At 43.2% G+C, this 21,462-nt stretch overlaps 1 protein-coding gene across 6 annotated transcripts; it reads right to left on the bottom strand.

Moving 5' to 3' along the window:
* Window positions 1–108: 108 nt before the first annotated feature.
* gpcpd1 (glycerophosphocholine phosphodiesterase 1) lies at window positions 109–17,526 on the bottom strand. Of its 6 annotated transcripts, XM_056581793.1 has the most exons (22): window positions 17,318–17,519; window positions 15,597–15,732; window positions 15,363–15,440; window positions 14,611–14,704; window positions 14,363–14,447; window positions 12,209–12,284; window positions 11,030–11,071; window positions 10,556–10,679; window positions 9,956–10,220; window positions 9,311–9,473; window positions 8,707–8,836; window positions 7,994–8,048; window positions 7,109–7,201; window positions 6,729–6,803; window positions 6,259–6,298; window positions 6,071–6,129; window positions 5,858–5,923; window positions 5,234–5,370; window positions 4,524–4,659; window positions 4,037–4,197; window positions 2,699–2,748; window positions 109–1,523 (listed from the first exon to the last, which is right to left on the bottom strand). In XM_056581793.1, the coding sequence occupies exons 3-22, from the start codon at window positions 15,409–15,411 to the stop codon at window positions 1,507–1,509; spliced, it is 1,917 nt and encodes a 638-aa protein (XP_056437768.1). In that variant the 5' UTR covers window positions 15,412–15,440; window positions 15,597–15,732; window positions 17,318–17,519; the 3' UTR covers window positions 109–1,506. The 6 variants fall into 6 exon arrangements, with proteins under 6 accessions (XP_056437768.1, XP_056437770.1, XP_056437764.1 ...); XM_056581789.1 differs by lacking the exon at window positions 2,699–2,748 and having other exon boundaries at window positions 110–1,523; window positions 17,318–17,526; XM_056581790.1 differs by lacking the exon at window positions 2,699–2,748 and having other exon boundaries at window positions 110–1,523; window positions 15,597–15,766; window positions 17,318–17,518.
* Between the last annotated feature and the right edge of the window lie 3,936 nt (window positions 17,527–21,462).

Below are 21,462 nucleotides of genomic sequence, written 5' to 3'. Positions count from 1 at the left end.
ATCCCCGTAATGTAAACTATAACAATGATAAGGACGAACCCACTAAAGCACTAAAATAAACCAGTAATGTAGAACTAAAGTAAACTAAAGATGTATTGTAAAATTAAAAGACCAGCGATTTCATTCACGTTCATGTCAGAATCAATTTTATTTATTACTTGACTTTTACCACATGCCCTTTTAAATGTTTCCCAGAGACAAAAAGAGTATGGGTCCAGATATCAATCCAAAACGTCTCATGTGCAGAGCATGCGAAAGCTAAAATTCCTTTCGAGATCTTAAAATACATATTACATGATTTGTCTTTTTCCTTTGTCAGATCTCAACGAAAGATTTTAACATGCACGTATGTATCACATAGAGCCATCGGGACTGAAATTAAATCTGAAAGTGCAAAGTATTTGCAAGTGTTTCCAGTGGTAAGAGGCAATGTTGTGAAATTATTTGGAGTACTAGCTGGATCGACATACAATAAAGATCCAGGGAGTAGGCAGATTGAGAGGCAAGACAAGCAGTATATACATACATTAATGACACATCCATCAACGTCAAAGAAAAGGTAGTTGCTGACGCATTGAATACATAGAATACTCTTGATAATACGCCTTCAATATGTTGATCAATGATGAGTATGTAGTCGCCCGCTGAAATTATAAGCATTCAGCCAGGGCAGAATATGAACACAAAAGGTACACAAAATAAAGCATAATATGGTGCATCCCTGCGTAGGAGCTGAATATTACCCTGAATCACTAAGCTCCGGTGTCTTCAGTCATACCAATAACAATAAAATCCAACGTAATGGGGGTAAAACGGGTTAGAGGGAAAGCCTTGCTTATGTAGGCAGTTATTTGATAATCAACCACATGTTAGGTTTTGGGACAGTTTCTGTTCTGTTTCAGTCCTACACCTGGTACAGCTACAATTTCTATAAACCAATGCAAAGTTAACCATGAAAGGCGTTCTTTGGTCAACTTTATGTTATCTATGGCAACGGAGGTAGCATACCATGGCAACTATCCTCACACCTCAAAAATCGACACATAAAAGAATCATACACAAATGATGTTCACACAACCTTTAGGACGTGTTTGGCAAAATTCTTCCCTCCTGATTAAAAAGACTTCAAAAAGGTGAAGACGGAGAGGTGGACGGGTCACAAGAGTATCGACACACAAACTGAGAGAAGTGAGCAGCGTGAAAACAAGTGTCTTTACCAATCGGCTTGTATTCGGCGACCGACCCACCGTCGGCCCCAGCCAATGGGGATGGCTCGATCGACCCACCGTCGATTCCAGCCAATGGGGAGGGCTCAGGACGAGCTGAGGCCCGAGTCGGACTCCACACTGCCGCCGCCGTTGGTCTCGGTGGCGGCGGCGCCACAGGGGTCGGCCGCCGAGCAGGGGATGGTGTACGGGGAGCAGGGGCAGTTCATCCGCGCCTCGTCAGAGATCACCTCCCGCAGGGAGTGCTGCTCCTCTACCTTGAAGACGTTGGGTTGCTCTCCTAGGTCCTCGCAGATCCTGCCGGGGCGGACGGAGACGGCGGTTAGACTTTCGGAACCATTTCCCGTTATGAAACAAAGAGCACGGTGACTTGATATGGAGCTGGGTTTCTGATCGTACTATGATTTAGGCCAGTGACCGTCAAGTAACGTTAAATAATGCAAAAGTTGTCAGTTCACAGACAAACATAATTGCGTACCAACTCCAACCTAAGCAGCGAAACAAATCCCATGCATTGTTGTTAGGGTTTTTTCGCAACACTGTTTTACTTCTTGCCCACATTCGAGTCGGCCAAGTGTTAAGGTCAGCCAATTTGAGATCCTTCACAGTTCCACGGCAGCAAATACAGGCATTACTAACTGAACACTTCTTAAAAAACGAAGAAATGAAAAACATTGACCCTTCAACCAAGATGCAGTCTTCTGGTATAGGTGAGTCTCGGCGCTTATACAAGTTTGTGAGTATTTATTTTAAATATTGACTTCCACCAGCAATATTAAAATACAGAAGGCTATCCTTAATGGGTTAGTTGACAAAAAACATACAGATCAGGTTGAGAGTGAGAGTCATTATGCAGTCAGTCATTGTCTGCATAATGTGTCTTTCAACTATACAATACATAAGCATGATTTATGGAAGAACCATTTGCCAGCCGGAGATATCGTTCTCATAGCTGATAAACAAGGCAGTTAACATTTCCGATTTTTTTTTTTCTTGTTTAATACTTTTAGAAAAGGCTAATTTGTCTCATTAGGACACGTTGCATGCTCAGGTGTTGGATCTTATCAGAAGTCAACCGTCTTGCCATCATTGGGTACATTTACATCCCTTTAAATCTATAAAGCTTAACCTTAAGTCCTTCAGTAGTCACGTTTTACATTATTCAAAGTATTCAAACAGAATGGATGTTGCGCGCACACACAATGCGTCAACTTTCTAAAGTAGCGTACTTTGCATATTTGTAAGCTCATACGCTAACGTACTTCAATGATGGACAAACAATGTTTTGGAAATGGCTGGATGGATCGTATATATTTGAATATGTCGTCGTCAGAGGTGATTGTAAATGTACCCATCATCAGAGATCACCGCTCAGTTGCTGAGATGCAAAGGTGAGAACACCAACAAATACAGAATAAATTAAAACAAAACAAATAAAACGGACACACAACGCAGAACCAGAGTGACATTACGGGTTTCTGCAGAACTTGATTCATAATATGGCTCCAAGCCATCACAAATTCTGAAAGAAAGAGGAACAGTTATGACACACGCCTGTAGAGGGAGACAGAGGCGTCTGCAGACGTGGGCACAAGCTGCTAGTCACGTGGGGAGTTGAGGATGCCACACTGAAGGGGTTGCCCTTTGGAATTTGACTTAAATATGGAGCATAAGTCACGGCACGGGAAACGTGTAGATACGCCCCTCCTTCCCCACAGTACGAACACACACACACACACACACACACACACACACACACACACACACACACACACACACACACACACACACACACACACACACACACACACACACACACACACACACACACACACACACACACACCTCTAACTCGGTTTGCAAATTACATGTCAAAGGATTAGCCGACATGCTACTCACATGACTCTTGCTAAGCTGCCTAGCATGCCTGCCAGAACTATTCCTTGTTGATTAACCAAAAAGTAAAAGGGATTTGTTGTTCTCAAACCAACCTGGCATTTGGGGCTAGCATGCTAGCCTATTTAGCGTGACTCGGTGGGCTGAGAAAAAAATAGTCTTCCGACAGAGAAGATAACAAACCGGGACACAGCGTTCTCAGAAACGTTGGGACGCGGAACAGTTATAAGCAGAAGCGTTGCACACGCACTTCTTGGTATTTTGCTGGTAAGATGAGATGGGCCAGGTGCTTGGCTTGGGACATCACTTTAAAAAGACTGGTTTAATGGTGGGGGGAGGTGGGGGAAATGTAGGGAGCACATAGCGGTTAACAGAAAGTACAAGGGGGTTGAGTAACTCAGTATTTCCTGTTTTTTTCAGGATGATAGGAATGTTACTGCCAAAACAACATGTTATAGCAGGTGTTCCCACCCATGGACAAAATACTCTATCGTTCTTTGTACAGTCCTCTTCTGGGTCTGAGACCAATGGGCAGAAACAATCTGCCCGTCAGATTGTTTCTGTTTTACCCTAGAGACCCAAGCCATGAAAACCCATCTACAAATCCCTTCCCCCAGCAACATGATTGGTCACATAACAAATGTGAGGTGAGAGAAATCCAAAATGCCCCATTTACCCAGATTTGAGATCGCCTGCCATCGGATTTTAGATTTGCCGAGTCTAAATGTTGAGACTACCTCTGACTGTACCGGACGTGCATGAGTCAACACAGGTGGGTCCGTGTGAATGTCAATTCTGGACCTGTAGTCGATAAATCAACACAGCCGTGTGTTTGACATCTGACCTTACCTGGCGTAAATTCAACAAAAGGGTGTGTGTGTGTGTGTGTGTGTGTTTGTGCGGTCTGAGCGTACCGGTCGTAGATGAGGCCGTTGATGCCCTGCTCCCTGAGGATATTGCGGTTGTCGTGGTTGTTGTTATCCTCTCCCCAGCAGAACACCACCAGGCCTTTGGTCTGGGCCTCCTGGATGAAGCCGGGGCTCTTCAGGAGCTCCTCAGCGTGGGCGCTGATTCCCTGGAGCGAGGGCGAGAGGGGGGGAGAGAGAGATTGAGAGATCCAGGTAATAACCCCAATGCAGTCGTCTAGAGGGGTGGCGCGAACACACCCGGACTGCTGACTCATTCATCCGTTTCGTACAATCAATATAAAAACAGGCAATTCGGATAATCCTTCAAACAAAGCATTGAAATATCCCCCACTGAATTATCGGATCACGCGGTTTGTAACCGTCACAACCCATTCATCCTTAACCTAATCCAAGGTGAAGGAAGGAACGACCCAACACGTCAGCACATGATCCGTGCGCCTGTGTGTGCGTTTTGCATGCACACGCTCCTCACCAGGATGTTCTCGCTCTGGGCGAAGCTCATGGCGACCTGGGTGCTCTGACAGCGGATGTCCATGAGGGCGGGGTAGATGTCGGAGATGCCCTGTGTGAGGAAGAGGATGGGGTACTTGTTCTGCTTCTGGCGGACCCTGTTGGGAAGGAGGAAGAGGGAGAGTTGAGAGGATGAGACAGAAAGAGGGGGGGGGGAGGGGGAGACAGCCAGAGATTGAGTTGAGAGAAAGAGACAATAAAGAGTGATGGGGGAGAGGGGGGGGGGGTGAGGGCGGGAGATAGGGGGAGAGAGATGGGAGGAGGAGGGAAAGATAAGACAGAGAGAGCCAGTGTAGCAAAAGGGCTGGTATCAGCATTGTCACTGCAGACGTTGTAGTCAACATAAGCAGTGAGCAACATGTCCCAATGACTCACTGTCTCTATATTTGTATATAATTATTCCTATAATGATACAGCCGTTTCTAATTTTCCTTTAGCCGCTGTATTCCACCGTAAAACAGGTCACAGTTATCTATTGTTCATAGTTCAGCCTTATCTCCCCACGGTTAATTGTTAAGCGGTCAACACTGTTGCTATGCGCACATAACCCATTAACAATACATAACATCTTAATCTCAACTAATCCACGAGGCACGGTAGGGTGGGGCCTGGAGGTACGTGTGCGTATGAGCACGTGAGCACGTGCGCATGCGTTTGTGTGTGGGCGCGTACATGGAGCACACGTCTGGGTCGAAGCAGGAGAACACGATGCGTCGCTGGCCAGCCATCTGCAGCACGCAGGTCAGGATGATGTCCAGGAACGTGTTCATGTTGAAGTACGTCGACAGGTTACCGTCCCACGAGCCGTCCTGCCAGCAACGAGGAGGCACACGCACGTTAGTGCCGCACACGCATCACATCAAGCGTGCTCATTGCTAATGAGAACGCGCCGTTAAGCGTTCCCTTTGTATCAGTGTGCAGTAGAATCTGGATGGTCTTCCAGGTATGTTTATACTGACATCCCTGAAGTTAGTCTCTTCCCCGAGTCCTTTTAGTGATGTCAAATATTTACTGTGCGACCGAAACATTTAAATATTGATCTATCGTGTTTTACTTTCCATTTTGTTTGTATTGTTGTTCACAGTTGAAACAAACGTTTACACTAGCTGAAAACTAACAAATAACAAGGAGCTTATGTAAATGATCAAATAAAGCCCTCATGCAGATGAAAAAGCATACTTTCAGCCTAATTTTAGAATAAAAATTAACATTCATATCAATACATACACAACCAGTTCTCATTCAATCTTTCCCCTTATGTAGCCCACTACAATATCAAAGCTGTAGGACAGTCACCTTGGACTGGCAGATCCACTTCAGTTCAATGTTGAAGCCAACGTTCTCAGGAACTGCCTGGAATATCTGAAAAGACACGCCAGTGAAACACAAAGTGTGAGTTTATCATTACAAGGCAGTCGGTGTGATAGGCGAGCAAATTTCCACTTCTTTTCAACGAGAATTCAATGAGTTGGTATGTGTGTAACCAAGTGGAAAAGGACTCAACCATACCTGGGAGAGCGAGGGGAACGGCTGTTGATCATCCACCTCGTCTTCATCATCCAGCATATCTAAATAGAATCTCTGAGTTAGTTCTCAACCATGGATACACACAAAAACACACACACTATTCAAACAACTACTGCTGCAGGCAGAAAAACATATTTAAAAAAAAAATTATATATACAAAGAAGTTTTACCTTTGAGATCATTCGATTTAATGGCTGTGGCATGGGCCAGCTGTAGCACAAACCCAAACAAACCATTATTCATTATTATTTATCTTGATATATAACATTTTACATCAAGACATTGTTTTCAGACATATTGCTCAACTAGCTGTGCTTTTGTGTATCTTTTTATAACTGCTATTAGGCGTTGGGACATATCTAAGATAAGATAAATGAGAGTTAAATCCAATCCGATAAAAACAACTGCATTCGATTAAAGATATAAGCGTTTCATCGCCAAGTGCAGAGGATTTACTGAATGTACTACACACCAATAACGCGGCACATGGTCAATGTGCCGCATTAGTGCGTGTGGAGTTATGGTTTAACTGGAGTTAAAAGGAGGAATGTAGGTCAGAGGTCGCAAGGGGGACGTATCGGGTTATGCCGCTTCTGGGAGATGCATTCATTTCTGGGAATGAAGCGAAGAAAGCATGTACCTTGAGGAGCTGCAGCTGGTCAAAGGTCAGGTCTTTTACTGGCACCTCGATCAACTCCAGGGACTTCTTGTCCTTCTGACGTTCCCAAAGAGACACGGAACAGTGATTAACGAAAAATACTACTAAAAACATGTTATGGTTAAATGTGGCTCCCAGGCCCTTCTTATTAGGAACGTTGACTTATTGACTAATAATATTGAAGTTCTTTGGGGGACAAAGACATAATAGGATATACGAAATGATACACCATGAATGTTAAAATCTGAATATTATTAATAGGATATGTTTATGTAATAAAGAATTACCAACCATGAATACAAATGATATAAAATACGTTTTTGAGATCCTAGTCTATTGACACAGGCCCGTTTTATCGGTACCTTCTTGGTTGAGATGCAGCAGGTCAGGTCGTGGTACACGATCGGCACAGAGTCCCTGGAGAGGTGGACGTCAAACTCCACATAAGCCGCACCCTGTGCATATACAAACATACAGATAGAAAGCATGATGGAAAGCTGTACGATAACGCGTGTAGATAAGGTACACTCAACCTTCACTGTAACGCGGTCGTTGGGTTCCCCTAATGCTTGACCATGTGATTCCTGAGATTGTTTTAATCCAGCGTGATCAGAATCAACCACATTCACACAGCGCACTGCGATTATAACAAGTACGACACAACTAAACTAAATAAGCTTGGAAATAAAACAAATATGTTTCACAACTGACTCAACAATTGTGTCCCCACATCATCGACAAGCTAAAAAACGACATGATGCTCCGTCTTTTCATAGTGCTGTTAGTAGTAGGAAAGCGTTGGAAATTATCTTGCCGCAAGATTCGGGTCCAGGCAAGCAATGCGATATATGGGAAGTTGCGTTGGGTCGATGCACGTTATAGCGAAGGTATATTTTAATGTCACTCCACAAATGAACACTGAATACAACACTGAATACATTAAGCCACTAGCAAGCATTTGATAGACCACTCGTAACGGATTTGAGAGACATAATTCTACGAGGACAAAACAAAAAAGGCATGTGGAGGATTAAGATATTAAATAATCATAGAGTAATCCACAGCTTGTGGCTTGCCTTTACCCGCCCATGATTGTTTGCTTATCGTGTGATGGATTTGGATCTCACTAGATAACATACAGGTATTCCTGCTTGTTACAACAATAAAAAAAGGTGAAGTACATCTAGGAATGCCGTGTCGGGTGACACACGGTTGCACTGTGTATTTCAGGGTACGGGGAAACTCACGTGATTGGCTGCGCTTTTGAATGAGGCGATTGTGTTCTCTTGCACTTTGTGATGCCTGTTGAATAAATATTGGCAACAATTTCAGACAGAAATAACAGGTTTTGGTAGGCGCCTGCTGACAGGCCTCATAAACACCCCACATCCAACTGTTGGCGGAAGTGTGCCACGATGAGGGTGGCAGGGTTAGGGTTAGGGTGGTTGTTAAGGAGTGGATGTCAGGGAGTATGCAAAAACAATTAAGCTTAACAAAGTTTTTGATTATAGAGGGTTTTACGGATTATTATTCGATTTAATTGTTCAGTTTAAATAGCAATACAATTAAAAAACCTGCTAGGACAAAACCAGAATTATTAAGCTGCATGTTGTTGATGGCAAAATGTTGGTATGTCTGTTTGTGTTTTGTTATGGTGTACTCTCTTTGAAGTACATTTCTATGAAAGCAATGATGCAATGTCCCCAAGATAAATTTCCCCTGAGGGACAATCAATTTGAACCTTACCTAACCTACAACAACCAAACAGGGTTTATTCACAGAGATTACAGATGTCAAACAACAACAGCATACTAACTAATTATTTCCATTAATAATGATCACGTAATGAAGTGTTATGCATTCTGGTCAAGTAGGGACACGTCTATAATGAAACACTGGAAGCTATACTGTGCATGTGCGTGTGCACGTGCGTGTGTTTGTGTGTGCAGCGGCCTCTCACTTGGCAGCCTGTGTGCTCCCGGCTCCCCGGTGGCCCACGTCCAGAGCACTCCTCTTTCTCCAGTATCGGGTGAAGGACGCGTTCATGTCGCAGTGCAGGCCTGGGATGGGCCGGATCACCAAGTAGTCCACTGGAAGCCAAGAGAGACCACGCCCAACCTTTATACTGCTTCACTAGCGGAATGCGCAGGTCATACGATTTTGGGCCGTTTTAATTCAAAACTGCACACTGTATATTAGCTTCAGGGCAAAGACAAAAGAAATACACTCCTCTCCCAACATTGGATTGTAAATTAGGGTAGAATCAAAAATGTGTGCAAGTACAATTGCCCAGTGAAAGTGGATCTTATGCACTAGTTAGTAAAATGTATGATTATCAGTTAGTATATTGTATAATCATAATAAACATGCATTACACTTTGTACAACAAAAATGTGTGGTTTCACACACCTCTTTCCACATGGCTTGATCAAAAGTGCCACTATATTCCGTCTCTCACTGCCTGTGTGATTCATTATTAGTATGAGTGCAATGTTGTGAATCAGGTTGGTCGCGTTAAAAACCAAAACCAAACAAAAGAACAGAGAAGAAGGTGGAGCCCTTACCTCTGACCTTCCCGATGGTCAGCCTGGAGTTACGGCCCATGATGGGCAGCGTGGCCACGCCCGAGTCCTTCCCGTTCTCCACGAAGGAGGAGGAGAGGAGGCAGGCGGTGCCCACGTGCCCCGGCTGGGGGTCTCCCTGCACCACGTGCTCGCCCATGTCCTCCTAGACGCAGGAGGTTAATGAGCAATCAGAGAGATTAAACCTAGTGCAATCAAGTGCCAAGCGAGCCGTGTCCCCTGGAGAGAGCTCAGTGAACCTGACATGGGGTTCATGAGGCCGGTCGGCTGAAGACTGTTTTAGACCCCTTGAACCAAAAAAAGGACTGCAGTGTGTTCTGGAAAACGACTTCTCTCTCGTTGGCAGATGCTATTTATCCAAAGCTATTTCATTCTGATACACGTCATGAAGGACCAGGCAGGGGTTAAGCATCTTGCTCGTTATCCTGCACCGCCTGGATCACATTGTACGAATGGCCCTTCAACGGATGCTTTTATGCAAAGCGACTGAGGTCATTCAAAGCATAAAATCTGATTTGAGTCACTAAACAAAGACTAAGAAGCGCGGCGGTTTAAAAAAAAAAAAAAGCTTCAGGAAAAGGCAACTGGAGTGCATAGTGGCTAACAGGATGCCCCGGGGCGCCTCACCTCAAAGAACTCGAAGGTGAGCTCCAGGTTGTCGGGGTCCATGGTCTTGATGGTGTACTCGGTCCACCGCGAGGGGTCCAGCGGGTAGCCGCAGTCGGGCTGCGAGTGGCGGGACTTGTAGCCGTCGCTGCTGATCATGCTGATCTCCAGGGTGGTGGTGTTGGTCGTGTGCAGGGAGATGGTGTCGGGGGAGAGCTGGTCCTCCTCCACCGACTCTTCCTCCTCCTCGCCCTCCTCCTCGTAGCCCACCAAGTTCAGCTTGATCCTGGGGAGGAGGGAGGATGATTGCACGTTGGAGTCCAACATTTTGAACGAAAATAGAAACATTTTATAAAAAAAAAATATGTAGGATTGACATGGTTTATTTTTGTCCTAGGAGGTTTATTTGTTGTTGCTTTTTTTAATATATATATATATATATATATATATATATATATATATATAGTGTCTGACAGTGGAGGTTTCTACATTTGTAAAAAAAAAAAAGTTGTTGATTTCAATAGATTCTCCTCCTCCCCAACCCCCCCGACGGACTGTCCCTTGTACCTTCCCACCCAGGGCTTTCCTCGGTTCTGGCCCGCTGTGGGGGGGGACGCCTACCTAAAGCGGGACTTCTTGAATTTCTTCTTGGTGATGGACACGGGAGCACTCCTGGAGTGGTGGAGACGCAGACGCACCTCCGTCTGGCACGTCAGCCAGCCCGAGTCCACACAGGCCACCCCACCTGGGGGAGGACAGGGAGACGGGCCGTTACCATGGGGGAGGGGGGGGCACAGACACATCACAGGGGGTACAGCCTGGCTATGAGAAGATCTCCTTTATCACAGCGGACACTAATTATGTCTCCGCTGCTTTCATGTAGACTTCTCTTCACTAGCTTTCAACAGTTAGTTTATGTACAAAAAGGTACATAAATGGAGCAGACAGTTGATACGTTTTATGAGGGACAACCGCGTTAGTCTCTCGTTGGCTCCTCGGTGAAAAAGGGGTCTCTACATGCAAGTAGACAAAATCACAAAAATAGAATACAATTCTATGTAACTATAATATGTGGGGTTAGGCTCATTGCTTTACCGTGAGTACCAAATTGGCCATCGTCGGGGTTCATGTGAGACTCTGTAACAGAACAAGCAGGGGAAGCATCGGAAGGGGTGTCGAGAAGGGATCATATTACAACGCTGACATTGACATATTTAGATGGGTAACATTTAAATATGTGAATGTGTCAACCCCTTGATAAGAAGGGGACCAGGCAACCTAACCTTTGTAAACAAGACAAACACTATTCAAGGTCAAGCAAACGCCACGCGCTTGCATAATGCATACGCAACTAACGCGTTTTGACAAATGATTTACAGTAACTGCCAAAGGCTGGTGCTTTTACCAGATAGACGAGATACGGCTAAAACTAAGCACAGACACGAGAATGCATTAGTTGAGTGTTGTGCCAGAGGCCCACACCGAGGGACAACGGTAAATATTTTCATAGTTTTCTCACATTGACATCGAGATGTATCAGACCTAAGCTAAAGGATTTGGCCGGTGTGTTGAGGCCCCAGGTTAATGGTTGACAATGTCTTATCAGCCAAAAATGTTGTTGCACTCACCCCTTCTCACAAAGAATGTTCATTCAGAAATTGGGAAATTTGCCACAATATTGGCTCAACATTTTTTGTTGCATACCGAAGTAAACAAATCTGTGTAAATGGGCAGTAGTGTCTAAACAGAACAATAATCATGACTGATCTCGACAGAGACAATGTCAACAGTTAACTTGGGCTCTTAGAGAACCGGCCAAATATCAGCTAACAATGGACGGTTTACAACAGTGTTTCCTCTGCGACTCTACAGGATCCAGCCTTTAAAAACAGCAGAAGAACCGTCTGACCTCCTGCTTTACGAGAACTATTTCAGGAGCTCAGTCGGCTTACAGGTGGAGTGGAGATTATAACTCAAGGACCGGTAACAGAACAGAAGACGAGGAGGAAACTCGGTGCGTTTCGAGGGAGAGTTGAGGTTAAATGGTGATATAACCCAGAAACCTAAAGATTAAAAAAATAAAAAGATTTTTTTTTCTTTGAGAAGTCACTTCCTGATCTCATCTAAGATCTGACCCGCAAGCGACACTGGATGTCTCCTACCTCCTATAGTGCTTGTTAAAGGGAATTGGGAGTGCCGGGTGCCCTAGGTTTTGACTGCCCAAAAACCCAAACCAAAGCCACGCGTGCACCTTATTCGCGGGGGTTTCTATACCTGTCGGGGTCATGGTGCGGGGCCGCTGATGGGTCTCCCACTTATTGACGATCACTTGGCAGGAGCCCCCTGCATTCTGCAATGCCAATGTTTAATACAGGGGTGAATTCAAATACAACTATAGATAAATACTGGAGTCTCAATGCCGCCTCGGGACTGAAGGGGTAAGAAAGGAGGATTAGATCGGGCACAGTCGTCACACGGTCTTGGAAGTTGGAACACCTTAACATTCCGCAACTACATGGGCGGAAAACGACAAGAAGGACGTTGGCAAATTGGTATTGTGGCTCTTCAGCTCACTTGGCATCAGGTTAGAATCCTTTGAAAAAAACAGGTTTTTCATTAAACTTCTCAGGTGGCACGGCTCGAGTCATGAACAAGGAGATCGCCAAACTTTGTTTGCTTGTCTTTGTGAGGTATTCAGAGTATCTGTGGATAGCTATTGTAGAGTTATGATTTATTTTTTTTACTTTTGAGCGCCCATACCTCAGCCTGAGACTGGTCTAAAGTTTTATTGATTGTTTTCCCCGACATAAATGCACCCCGATAGAGCGGATCTCTGAAAAGGTTTGTGTGGAGCGTGTGTGGATGATGGCTGGTTGAAGCAGCCTCCCCGCTGCATGACAACGTTGAGTAACAGGTCACGTATCACAGTCTATGAACTCGTACAAAAAAGGCTTTCAGCATCACCAGCCTGCGTCCTTCGTGGGGGAATCAAGGTGGGGGGGGCCGTCTAGCAACCGACATTGTTAGTTTGGTACAATCTTGCCCATGAGGGGACGCTGTAATTCACGGTCAACGTCAAACGATCAGCCTCGTCCCCAGATGGAGAACATTTCTGAAACTTGGTATACACTCAAAAATGCGTGCGATGCCTTGAACCCATACGGTCCGTAGTTTCTCCTGTAAAATGAATGGTTTTGGGAAACTTCAAAAATGCTCTTCAAAACGACACCAAAATTGGTACACATGTTCTATGGACAGGTCTGGTAAAAAACATCAAAATAAATTTAGATTGGATCAAAAATGGCTACTTCAGCAGGTCCTAGGGCCTTGAAGTTAGTATGCGCGTAGGAAATTCCCCTGAACAAGTGTACCAAGTTTCGTGTCCAAAGCTCAATTTATGACGTCACAGGCTATATTTGAATAAATCATAAGCCATGCTCCAAGGCAATTAGCATATGAACAGCATTTGCTCTTGCCCCTTTTTGTTTTGTTTTAAATTCCTCCTGGGACCAACCATCCTAGCAATGTATGCACTAACTTTATTGTAAGAAGCTTTGTTTATACAGCCATGTGTTTTGTTTTTTTAATGGCTCAAATGTTTGTTTATGGTTTATACCAAACATTAAATGAGCGATTGCAGTGTATATGCTAATGTTCAACGATGTTCCCATGAATAGTACAACATGGGTGCCATTATAAATCAGACTTCAACCAGAGCTTGTTTTGACAGTTTTTTTCACATGGGAGGGGCTCACGTGTTTTATAATAGAGCCAGCTGGCCGCGACGCAGGGCCTGCCACTTCCATGACTTTGACCTCAGACAAATTCAATAGGAATAAACACGTCACACACAAAGGGTAGGGAAAGCAACACAAACACACAGTTCCTATCAGACAGCCACCTCCCAAGTCCCAACGTCTGTAAAAACACTGGGTTCAATGCCAAAAAAAATAAACATAGAAAAAGCAATCTACCCATTATTTGGACATTGACATCAAAGACACGATGAGGCACCAGTACATTGTTTGTACTAAGCAGGAAAATACATGCGGTACATTCCGTTGATAGTAAGCTTTAGCAGTTCTAGTAGAAACAAACTTTAATGAGAAAGCACTTGAATTATACACGTCCAGACTAGTGCTGCAACAGATAGTCGATTATTGATTAGTCGATCGACAGAATATGAATCAAATTTCAATTGTTAAATAATCAATTATTTGTTTGATTAATTATAAACATCTGCAGTGTAATAATGCAGTTTAATTCAAATATTTGGTTAATGGAACATTATAAATGGAATAGTTTATCTTGACTTTATTTGATTTACGACATTCTTTATTTGTTGCCATAACCATTTCCTGTTTCCATTGCATTGGATTCAAAGGAAACGCAGTAAATAAATGAAATCCATTATTACAGTTTGCTCACCTTTGACTCAAGGAAGAACCCTTGGAAATAGCGATACTTGAATTCAAGTCCCCTAGGTAGTGTGATGGTCCTACTCCAGAAAGTGCTGAAAAGATATATGAATTCATGATAATTATTTCATTCCAAAAGAGACCAGACCAAAAAATTAAAGGAGGTTTACTTTCGACTGTCTGAACCGAGTCTACAGTAAATCTATCGTTGCCATAGTATGAGCAAATGTCTATGAATCAAGATAGCAAATAACTCACCCATCATTGCCAACATTAAGCTGTAATGGTATTGCTCTTTTATGGCACCAACTTCCCAGGGCTTCACAACTACCAACCACTGCAATGACCTCACCTAAAAAACATCAAAATAGGTCATGTTAGCTATTAAGGTTACAGTATGAACAACAAATGCTAAACATATTGTCAGAAGTAATAACAGCTTTTATTACGCAATGAGCTTAGGTCACAATGACACTTGACACAGAGATGTTTTACATACGTTCGGTAAACAAGATATTCAGGGCTAAAAGGGAATGCAGGGAAGCCCTCATAAAGCAATTGTTATTGTTAATAGACTAGTGTTCTAGCGACCTTAACTAGTGGGTTTCCACCCGTAAGAGAGATGTTGGGGCAGTTTGAGTGTGTCGCAGCGCATATATCAAACTTCAATTTTCAGAAAGGAGCCAATGGATTAACTAATGTTTCAATGTTAATTCCTGTTTCAATGGCTTAGAATTTCATTGAGTTAAGCCCAAATTGTTGCAGCAGCAGTTTGCTTTTTATTTTTAACAGTACACGAGGGCATTGTTGTTCACTGCAATATTGATCAATATATATTATATAAAAAAATTCGGGGTCATGACTTAATTACTAATGACATATGTGGGAAGACCAGTTGAGAACCAGTGGTATATCACTTGGGATTGAAATGAACATTAGCAACATAACAACAGAAGGGAAACATTTCAAACTTAACGGAATCATATCTTAGCCAGAAGCAAACAACATACCCGGAGCCGTCTCTCCTCTCACAGCCAACGTGACCTCAGTAGTCTCCATGGTTAACACAGTTGACAATTGAAAAATGGCTAAAAACAGAGATGGAGGGAAAAAAAAATAACATGCGGCCGTATTGTTATGGGCACGCTAATGTATGGTTTGGTTTATCGTAAATTGTTAAACAAAAGAAGGAAAAAGCACGGACATTTTAAAGAAAAACGTAATAAAAAAAGAAAAAAAAATACCTTTATATTGCCACGGTGCTGGAAAAAGGGGATCCCGCTATAGGGATGCTCCTATACAAAATACCATTTGTATTCCCCTGGAGCCATTGTTCCTCGACACAACCCCCCTGGACCCTCCGGCTCGTTACCGGGGACGCTGTCAGTGCACAACAACACACAAGAAGGTCATCCTATTTGAGGGGAAAAAAACATTAAAAACTGCCTACAACCGAAGTTCTCACAGGAGGAAGCTGTGTGTGTTGAAAAAACAGAGAAGCGGCGGTCCATTCCGCTTTACTCTGGATCAACGAACACACACACACACACACACACACACACACACACACACACCCAGAGACAAACACACACACACACGCAGGACAGAAGACGCTACAAGCTCGCTAACCCGATTTGCATTTCCCTTTACATTCATTTTAAAATACAAAAACAAAAGTAGGGATAGGCATATTTACCATAAAGCGGGCTACGTCTCTACCTCAACCAACCGATAATGCTTTGAAAGCCGCTGAGATGTCTGCGCTCGAGCGTAAACTAGCAGTGACGTCACAACGGCAGCGACGTAAACATGCCTTCATCAAATGATATTCATAATCATCACGCGTTCATCAAATTCACGCCTTTAGTTTATATTTATATATATATATATATGCCTGCGTGTGTCTAAATCGATCGATCTTTATATCTATCTATCTATATAGAGATATAGATGTGTAAAATACATATTTTTTAATATTATTATTATTATTATCTCAGTTTAACTATAGGACCAACTACGAAATGTTGCATTTTTTTACCAAGGTGCAAGAAAAAACACGGATTTCTTAACCTCGCGGCCATGTTGGTTGGTTGGGTGGCAAGTTCCGTCCAGAAGGACCGGGTGAATGACAACGTTTCATAACGGGTAACATAAACATGGCAGGGGAACTGGAATGCAGAACTTAAACAAAATCTACTGCTGTCCCTGTCCACGTGTCTTGGGGCCTGTCCCCGGCTGGAGGGTCTTCGGAGATCCCATTTAACAAGTATTCAAAAACGGTACATCGATTTTGAAATATTGCAAAGATTCATAGGATAATTTTAAGACATTTGGCAATTTGCCATGGGTATATCTGATAGGCTGAGACGCGGCCTCGCTACGCACCGGACTATCCATGCACCATACCGTTTCCACAAGCAGGCACTAGTACCGATCGTAATAACCGGGCTATCCATAACACCTATTCCCTTTTCGAGAAGCCTATCTTTGCTTGTTTGAGGATGGTTTACCGAAGCTTAAAAACGCATCACATAATTCAGAATGTTATGCTGAATATTTGACAGCTGTAGGGTCCTGCCTCATTTACCGTGATGGGAATAGGCAAAATGTAAAAAGGTCATTTTCTCCTTTAACAAATTATAACATCCGATACTGGGAGTGATATAGGGATCGACCGACTACAGTTTCTCATCTCAGAAATGTGTTAATTTGTAGACAACAGGCTTTAGGTAACGTGTCCACACGCAGTGTCCTTCCTCTGGGTACCTCGTTGTTTACCGTCCGATGCTAACGTTGGACCGGAGGTAAAGTGTACAACCGCATTATTTCACCGTTTTGTAAAGAGGAAGGAAAAGCCAGCGATCGGGCGCCCTTCGTAGACTTCAGCAACCCCGCCGGGAGAATCCGCTACTCTCGCTTGTTATTCTGATGAAGTTTTAATTAAACCAAACTTTAAAACCATTACCTTTTTCTCTTGTTCGACGTCAACTTTTATCGACATAATATCCACACATCGATACATTTGGTAGCCAATTCATCTCTATTTCTCGTTACAAACTTGAACCCCTTGCATCTGCTACTAAGTAAAGATCTGCAGTGCGCTAACGTTGCGTCCGTAACTCCCCACACTGGCATACTGAAGACACCCGAAAACAGCCTACAACATACCCGGATGGCGAAGGGGTTTCCGGCTGATGGTTTCCCTTTCACAAACTTGATTCGCTACACCCGCCGCAAGGAGGCGGTAGCGGTCCACCGTTTAGGAACCATCGGGTTACCAATACATCAAATACTTTGGTCTAATTAGGGACTACAGCAGTTGTAAACAATGTATAAACGGCAGGTTATTGAATATTTTCCTGGTAAAGCCTTATAATGAAATAAGATAACTGTAATCCCCTAAAACGATGGACGAGACAGATACTGATAAAAAAGCACGTGCAAGGAGAAAATACGTAGACCTATACATGAGTCATTAGGGCGATTTGATATGCACCATCACATCAAGAAACACAAAAAAACAGACCAGGGATGATATAGGCCTATATATATATATATATATATAAACCACAGTGTACCCTAGTGGTCAAAAATACAATACACCTTGATTTTCTGGAAGGTCTCATGAGGCTTACCGAGTAGTGTATGATCCTGCAGGATCATATTACTGCAATACTGCAGAAACATATGCGGTTTCAGCAACGCACTCATGACCCGCACTTCTAGGACCTCATTTTTTGTTTTTGCCTTTAAGTAAAGACTTTTTAGACATTAACATTAACTTTTAGAGTAAATGTTTCCTATGATGCCAAAATAGGGTCCTTCAACCGTGGTCCTGAAACTGCTGCCTCCGGTATTGCAGGAAGATACTATTGAGCTTACCATAATCACATCCTCAACTTTGTTTCTTTAACGTAGATAACAGTAATAAAACAGAACACTCAATTCCATCTTTCACTGAAGTTCACTTTTAGATTTCAAACAAGTGATGACAACACCGTGTGCCCCCAGCATGATCTACAATGAGCTGCACAAACCCTGGAAATGACTGGCCTAGTATTGTTCATGTCGGACAACTGTATGCTAACCTGAGTATAATGGGCGGACCTCATTCTTCCCCTGAGGCCAAAAAGTCAAAGCAAAAATAGGTTGTTCAGGCCTTTGTGTTGATGAGGCAGCAATTCCCAATGCCCTGTTGATGAGATAGATGGCCTACTCAGGGTAGATAAGGGAAGTGATAGTGGTGAAGCGTAAAATAAGGAGGAAATGAAAGTCGTTAAAAAACGCACAATGACGATCCGAGGAGAAAAGAGCATGTGATAGCCTACATATCGAGCGAAAACAACACCAAAAGGAACATCCCTTCACAACCACCTGTGGCGGAACAGTGTGTGTCATATTCCAGAATTAGTGCCTGCTATATTTTGCAACGAAAATATAACATGCAATAAAAGTGTTGAAATCGTACAGAAAAATACAGTCAGAAAAATAAATAATCATAATCCAAATCTTATCCAATGGCGGCCCCCAGTGGTGACAATCTGAACAACACGTCCTGCGAATGATGTAACTGATTCAACGTAACCATTTCCCCTTGTATTCTTCCATTCTTATTTCTCCACAAATGCGTGTCTGGCTTTCTTATCTGTTAGCCATTATTTGAACAACCCCTTCGCATTACCCTTTGATGATTATATGCCAATATTCTATATTATTATTGAAATACAAAATGTTGCTGGTGACTAGACATTAAGACCTGGTTTTGTGATCTGAGATCTGGGACTTTCTAATTGTTTCTTGGTATTAGTTTTTTTTTTTAGCATTGCAACACTTACAACTGAAGAATAACGTCCCGATAAACATAGGGCCTATTCACAACAATATTCACCAGAAACCTCAATCGGAAACTGACAACAATGCTCTATTATTATTATATTTGCTTATAAAGTGTCACCAGTTCACTTGTTCACTTGTAAGGTCATGTTTCATTTTCCTCCCAGGGTCAAATGAGAGAGGCGTTGAGATAAAGAGAATAGTTGTCTTTAAAGAAAAGAGGTGGAGAAGAGACCCTTTTACGTAACAGAGGTGTCCAAACACAGGTGTCACTTAAAATACTTATTATTGCATGGTTCTGCAACTGTAGGGCACATAGTCTATATGCGATATCATTTAAAATGCCCATAATTGGTGTAAGAACGAATCCTGGGTTGGTGATGCCTCTGTGAAAGAATATCGAGTGTGTGTGTGTGTGTGTGTGTGTGTGTGTGTGTGTGTGTGTGTGTGTGTGTGTGTGTGTGTGTGTGTGTGTGTGTGTGTGTGTGTGTGTGTCTGTGTGTGTGTGTGTGTGTGTGTGTGTGTGTGTGTGTGTGTGTGTGTGTGTGTGTGTGTGTGTGTGTGTGTGTGTGTGTGTGTGTATGTGTGTGTGTGTGTGTGTATAGCTGTATGTGTGTGTGTGTGTGTGTGTGTGTGTGTGTGTGTGTGTGTGTGTCTGTGTGTGTGTGTGTCTGTGTGTGTGTGTGTGTGTGTGTGTGTGTGTGTGTGTGTGTGTGTGTGTGTGTGTGTGTGTGTGTGTGTGTGTATAGGTGTATGTGTGTGTGTGTGTGTGTGTGTGTGTGTGTGTGTGTGTGTGTGTGTGTGTGTGTGTGTGTGTGTGCATGTGTATACACTTAATACACTTATAGCCCAAGCACGACAGGTCTACACTTTTTATCCAAAAGCTTTACTTTTTGACCGCCACCGCTCATGGGAAAATTCCAGACAATCCCAATCATCGGTGTGTCACTATGTGGAATGATTGATGACAGTTGATCAATAAAACCAAGTGCATATCAAATAACGTTCACATAAAATAACAATTTAACAATTTAAATTGATTGTATGGATTGGTGTAACAATGAAAAAACCACCATTGGTATCAATTTATTTTTTAACATTTTGGTAAATGAAAAGTGAATGGGTTCTGCTGAATATTTCTCAAACTAACAACAAACTTGACTAAGCCTGAGGGGAAGCTGGGCGTTCTCGCTTTACCAGAGCCTCCGGCTTAAGACGATCTCGTTAACAAACACACATCTCATTAGAAGGGCCAAACCTTTTCAACAGCAAACACACGCCACTATAAATTCCTCCTCAGGCACAGTCAGAGTGGATTAGAGTGGATCCACTTTGTATCACGATTTCGATTGGTCTTGACAAAAGACATTTAGTGTGATGTCAGTGAGGTGATCCCAGCAGGCCCCATAGTGATTTATCAAACAGGACAGGGGCTTTCTTCCCTGCTTCAAACCAGGCATTTCCTTTTTGGCTCTCTCAACTGGATGTTACAAATGGACTACTTTATTCACTGTGCGCTAACCAGATGGATTGTAAATGTATTTACTAATAAGAATACATGTTTGAAGATGGCACCATCACAAGATGAACCGGCAACCAATTTGCAACAGACTTCAACTCATAGTGTTCTGGTTTATCCTTTTATCAAAAGCCACCGGTGGAGCGAAATGACATAACACAGTCCACAGATCTCCTGCTCATCGATTGGAAAGACCCCGTCTAATGTAACCTTGACACGCAGACAGCTGCCGGGGAGTTGAGTGATGATGGTCTTATCACAGAAGATTTGTATCAAGAAAGCATTTGACTTTTTCTGCACGTGCACTGAAAGGCATCATGTCCCGAGAGGAAAAATTAGATAACGTTGGAAAGCCACACCTGCACATTCATTCCCCCCGAGGCCTGAAGAAAAAGGCTGCGTCTATAGACGCTGAACAACTGACATCTTAAAGGGGGCATATCATACCACCAGGTGTGAGTGTGATTAGCCATTACAAGCAGGTTTGAAAATGTGCAGCATTGTGACATCACAGGTGGGCGTGTCCACCTAGATGTGTGCTGGATAGATCAGTCTACCAGCCCTTAACCAGTGGACTGAAGTAAACGTTGCTCATCTATCCGTCACACATCTAGGTGGACACGCCCACCTGTGATGTCACAATGCTGCACATTTTGAAAACGGCTTGTAATGGCTAATTACACTCACACCTGGTGGTATGATAGGTCCCCTTTAAGGATGGGGGGCTGGGAGAGCAAACAGAATCTGTCCTTAATCAC

Source organism: Gadus chalcogrammus, chromosome 21, assembly GCF_026213295.1.
Source record: "Gadus chalcogrammus isolate NIFS_2021 chromosome 21, NIFS_Gcha_1.0, whole genome shotgun sequence".
In the NCBI taxonomy this organism is placed as follows: Eukaryota; Metazoa; Chordata; class Actinopteri; order Gadiformes; family Gadidae; genus Gadus; species Gadus chalcogrammus.
Note: the sequence above shows the minus strand (reverse complement) of the source record. Positions and strands in the feature narration are given on the sequence as shown.

Coding starts and splice junctions, on each gene's coding strand:
- gpcpd1 (XM_056581789.1), bottom strand. CDS start 15,411: ATGGAGACTACTGAGGTCACGTTGGCTGTGAGAGGAGAGACGGCTCCG. Junction 8,049..8,706: donor GGGAGCACACAGGCTGCCAA/GTGAGAGGCCGC, acceptor TTTATTCAACAG/GCATCACAAAGTGCAAGAGA. Junction 6,299..6,728: donor ACCAGCTGCAGCTCCTCAAG/GTACATGCTTTC, acceptor TTTGTGCTACAG/CTGGCCCATGCCACAGCCAT.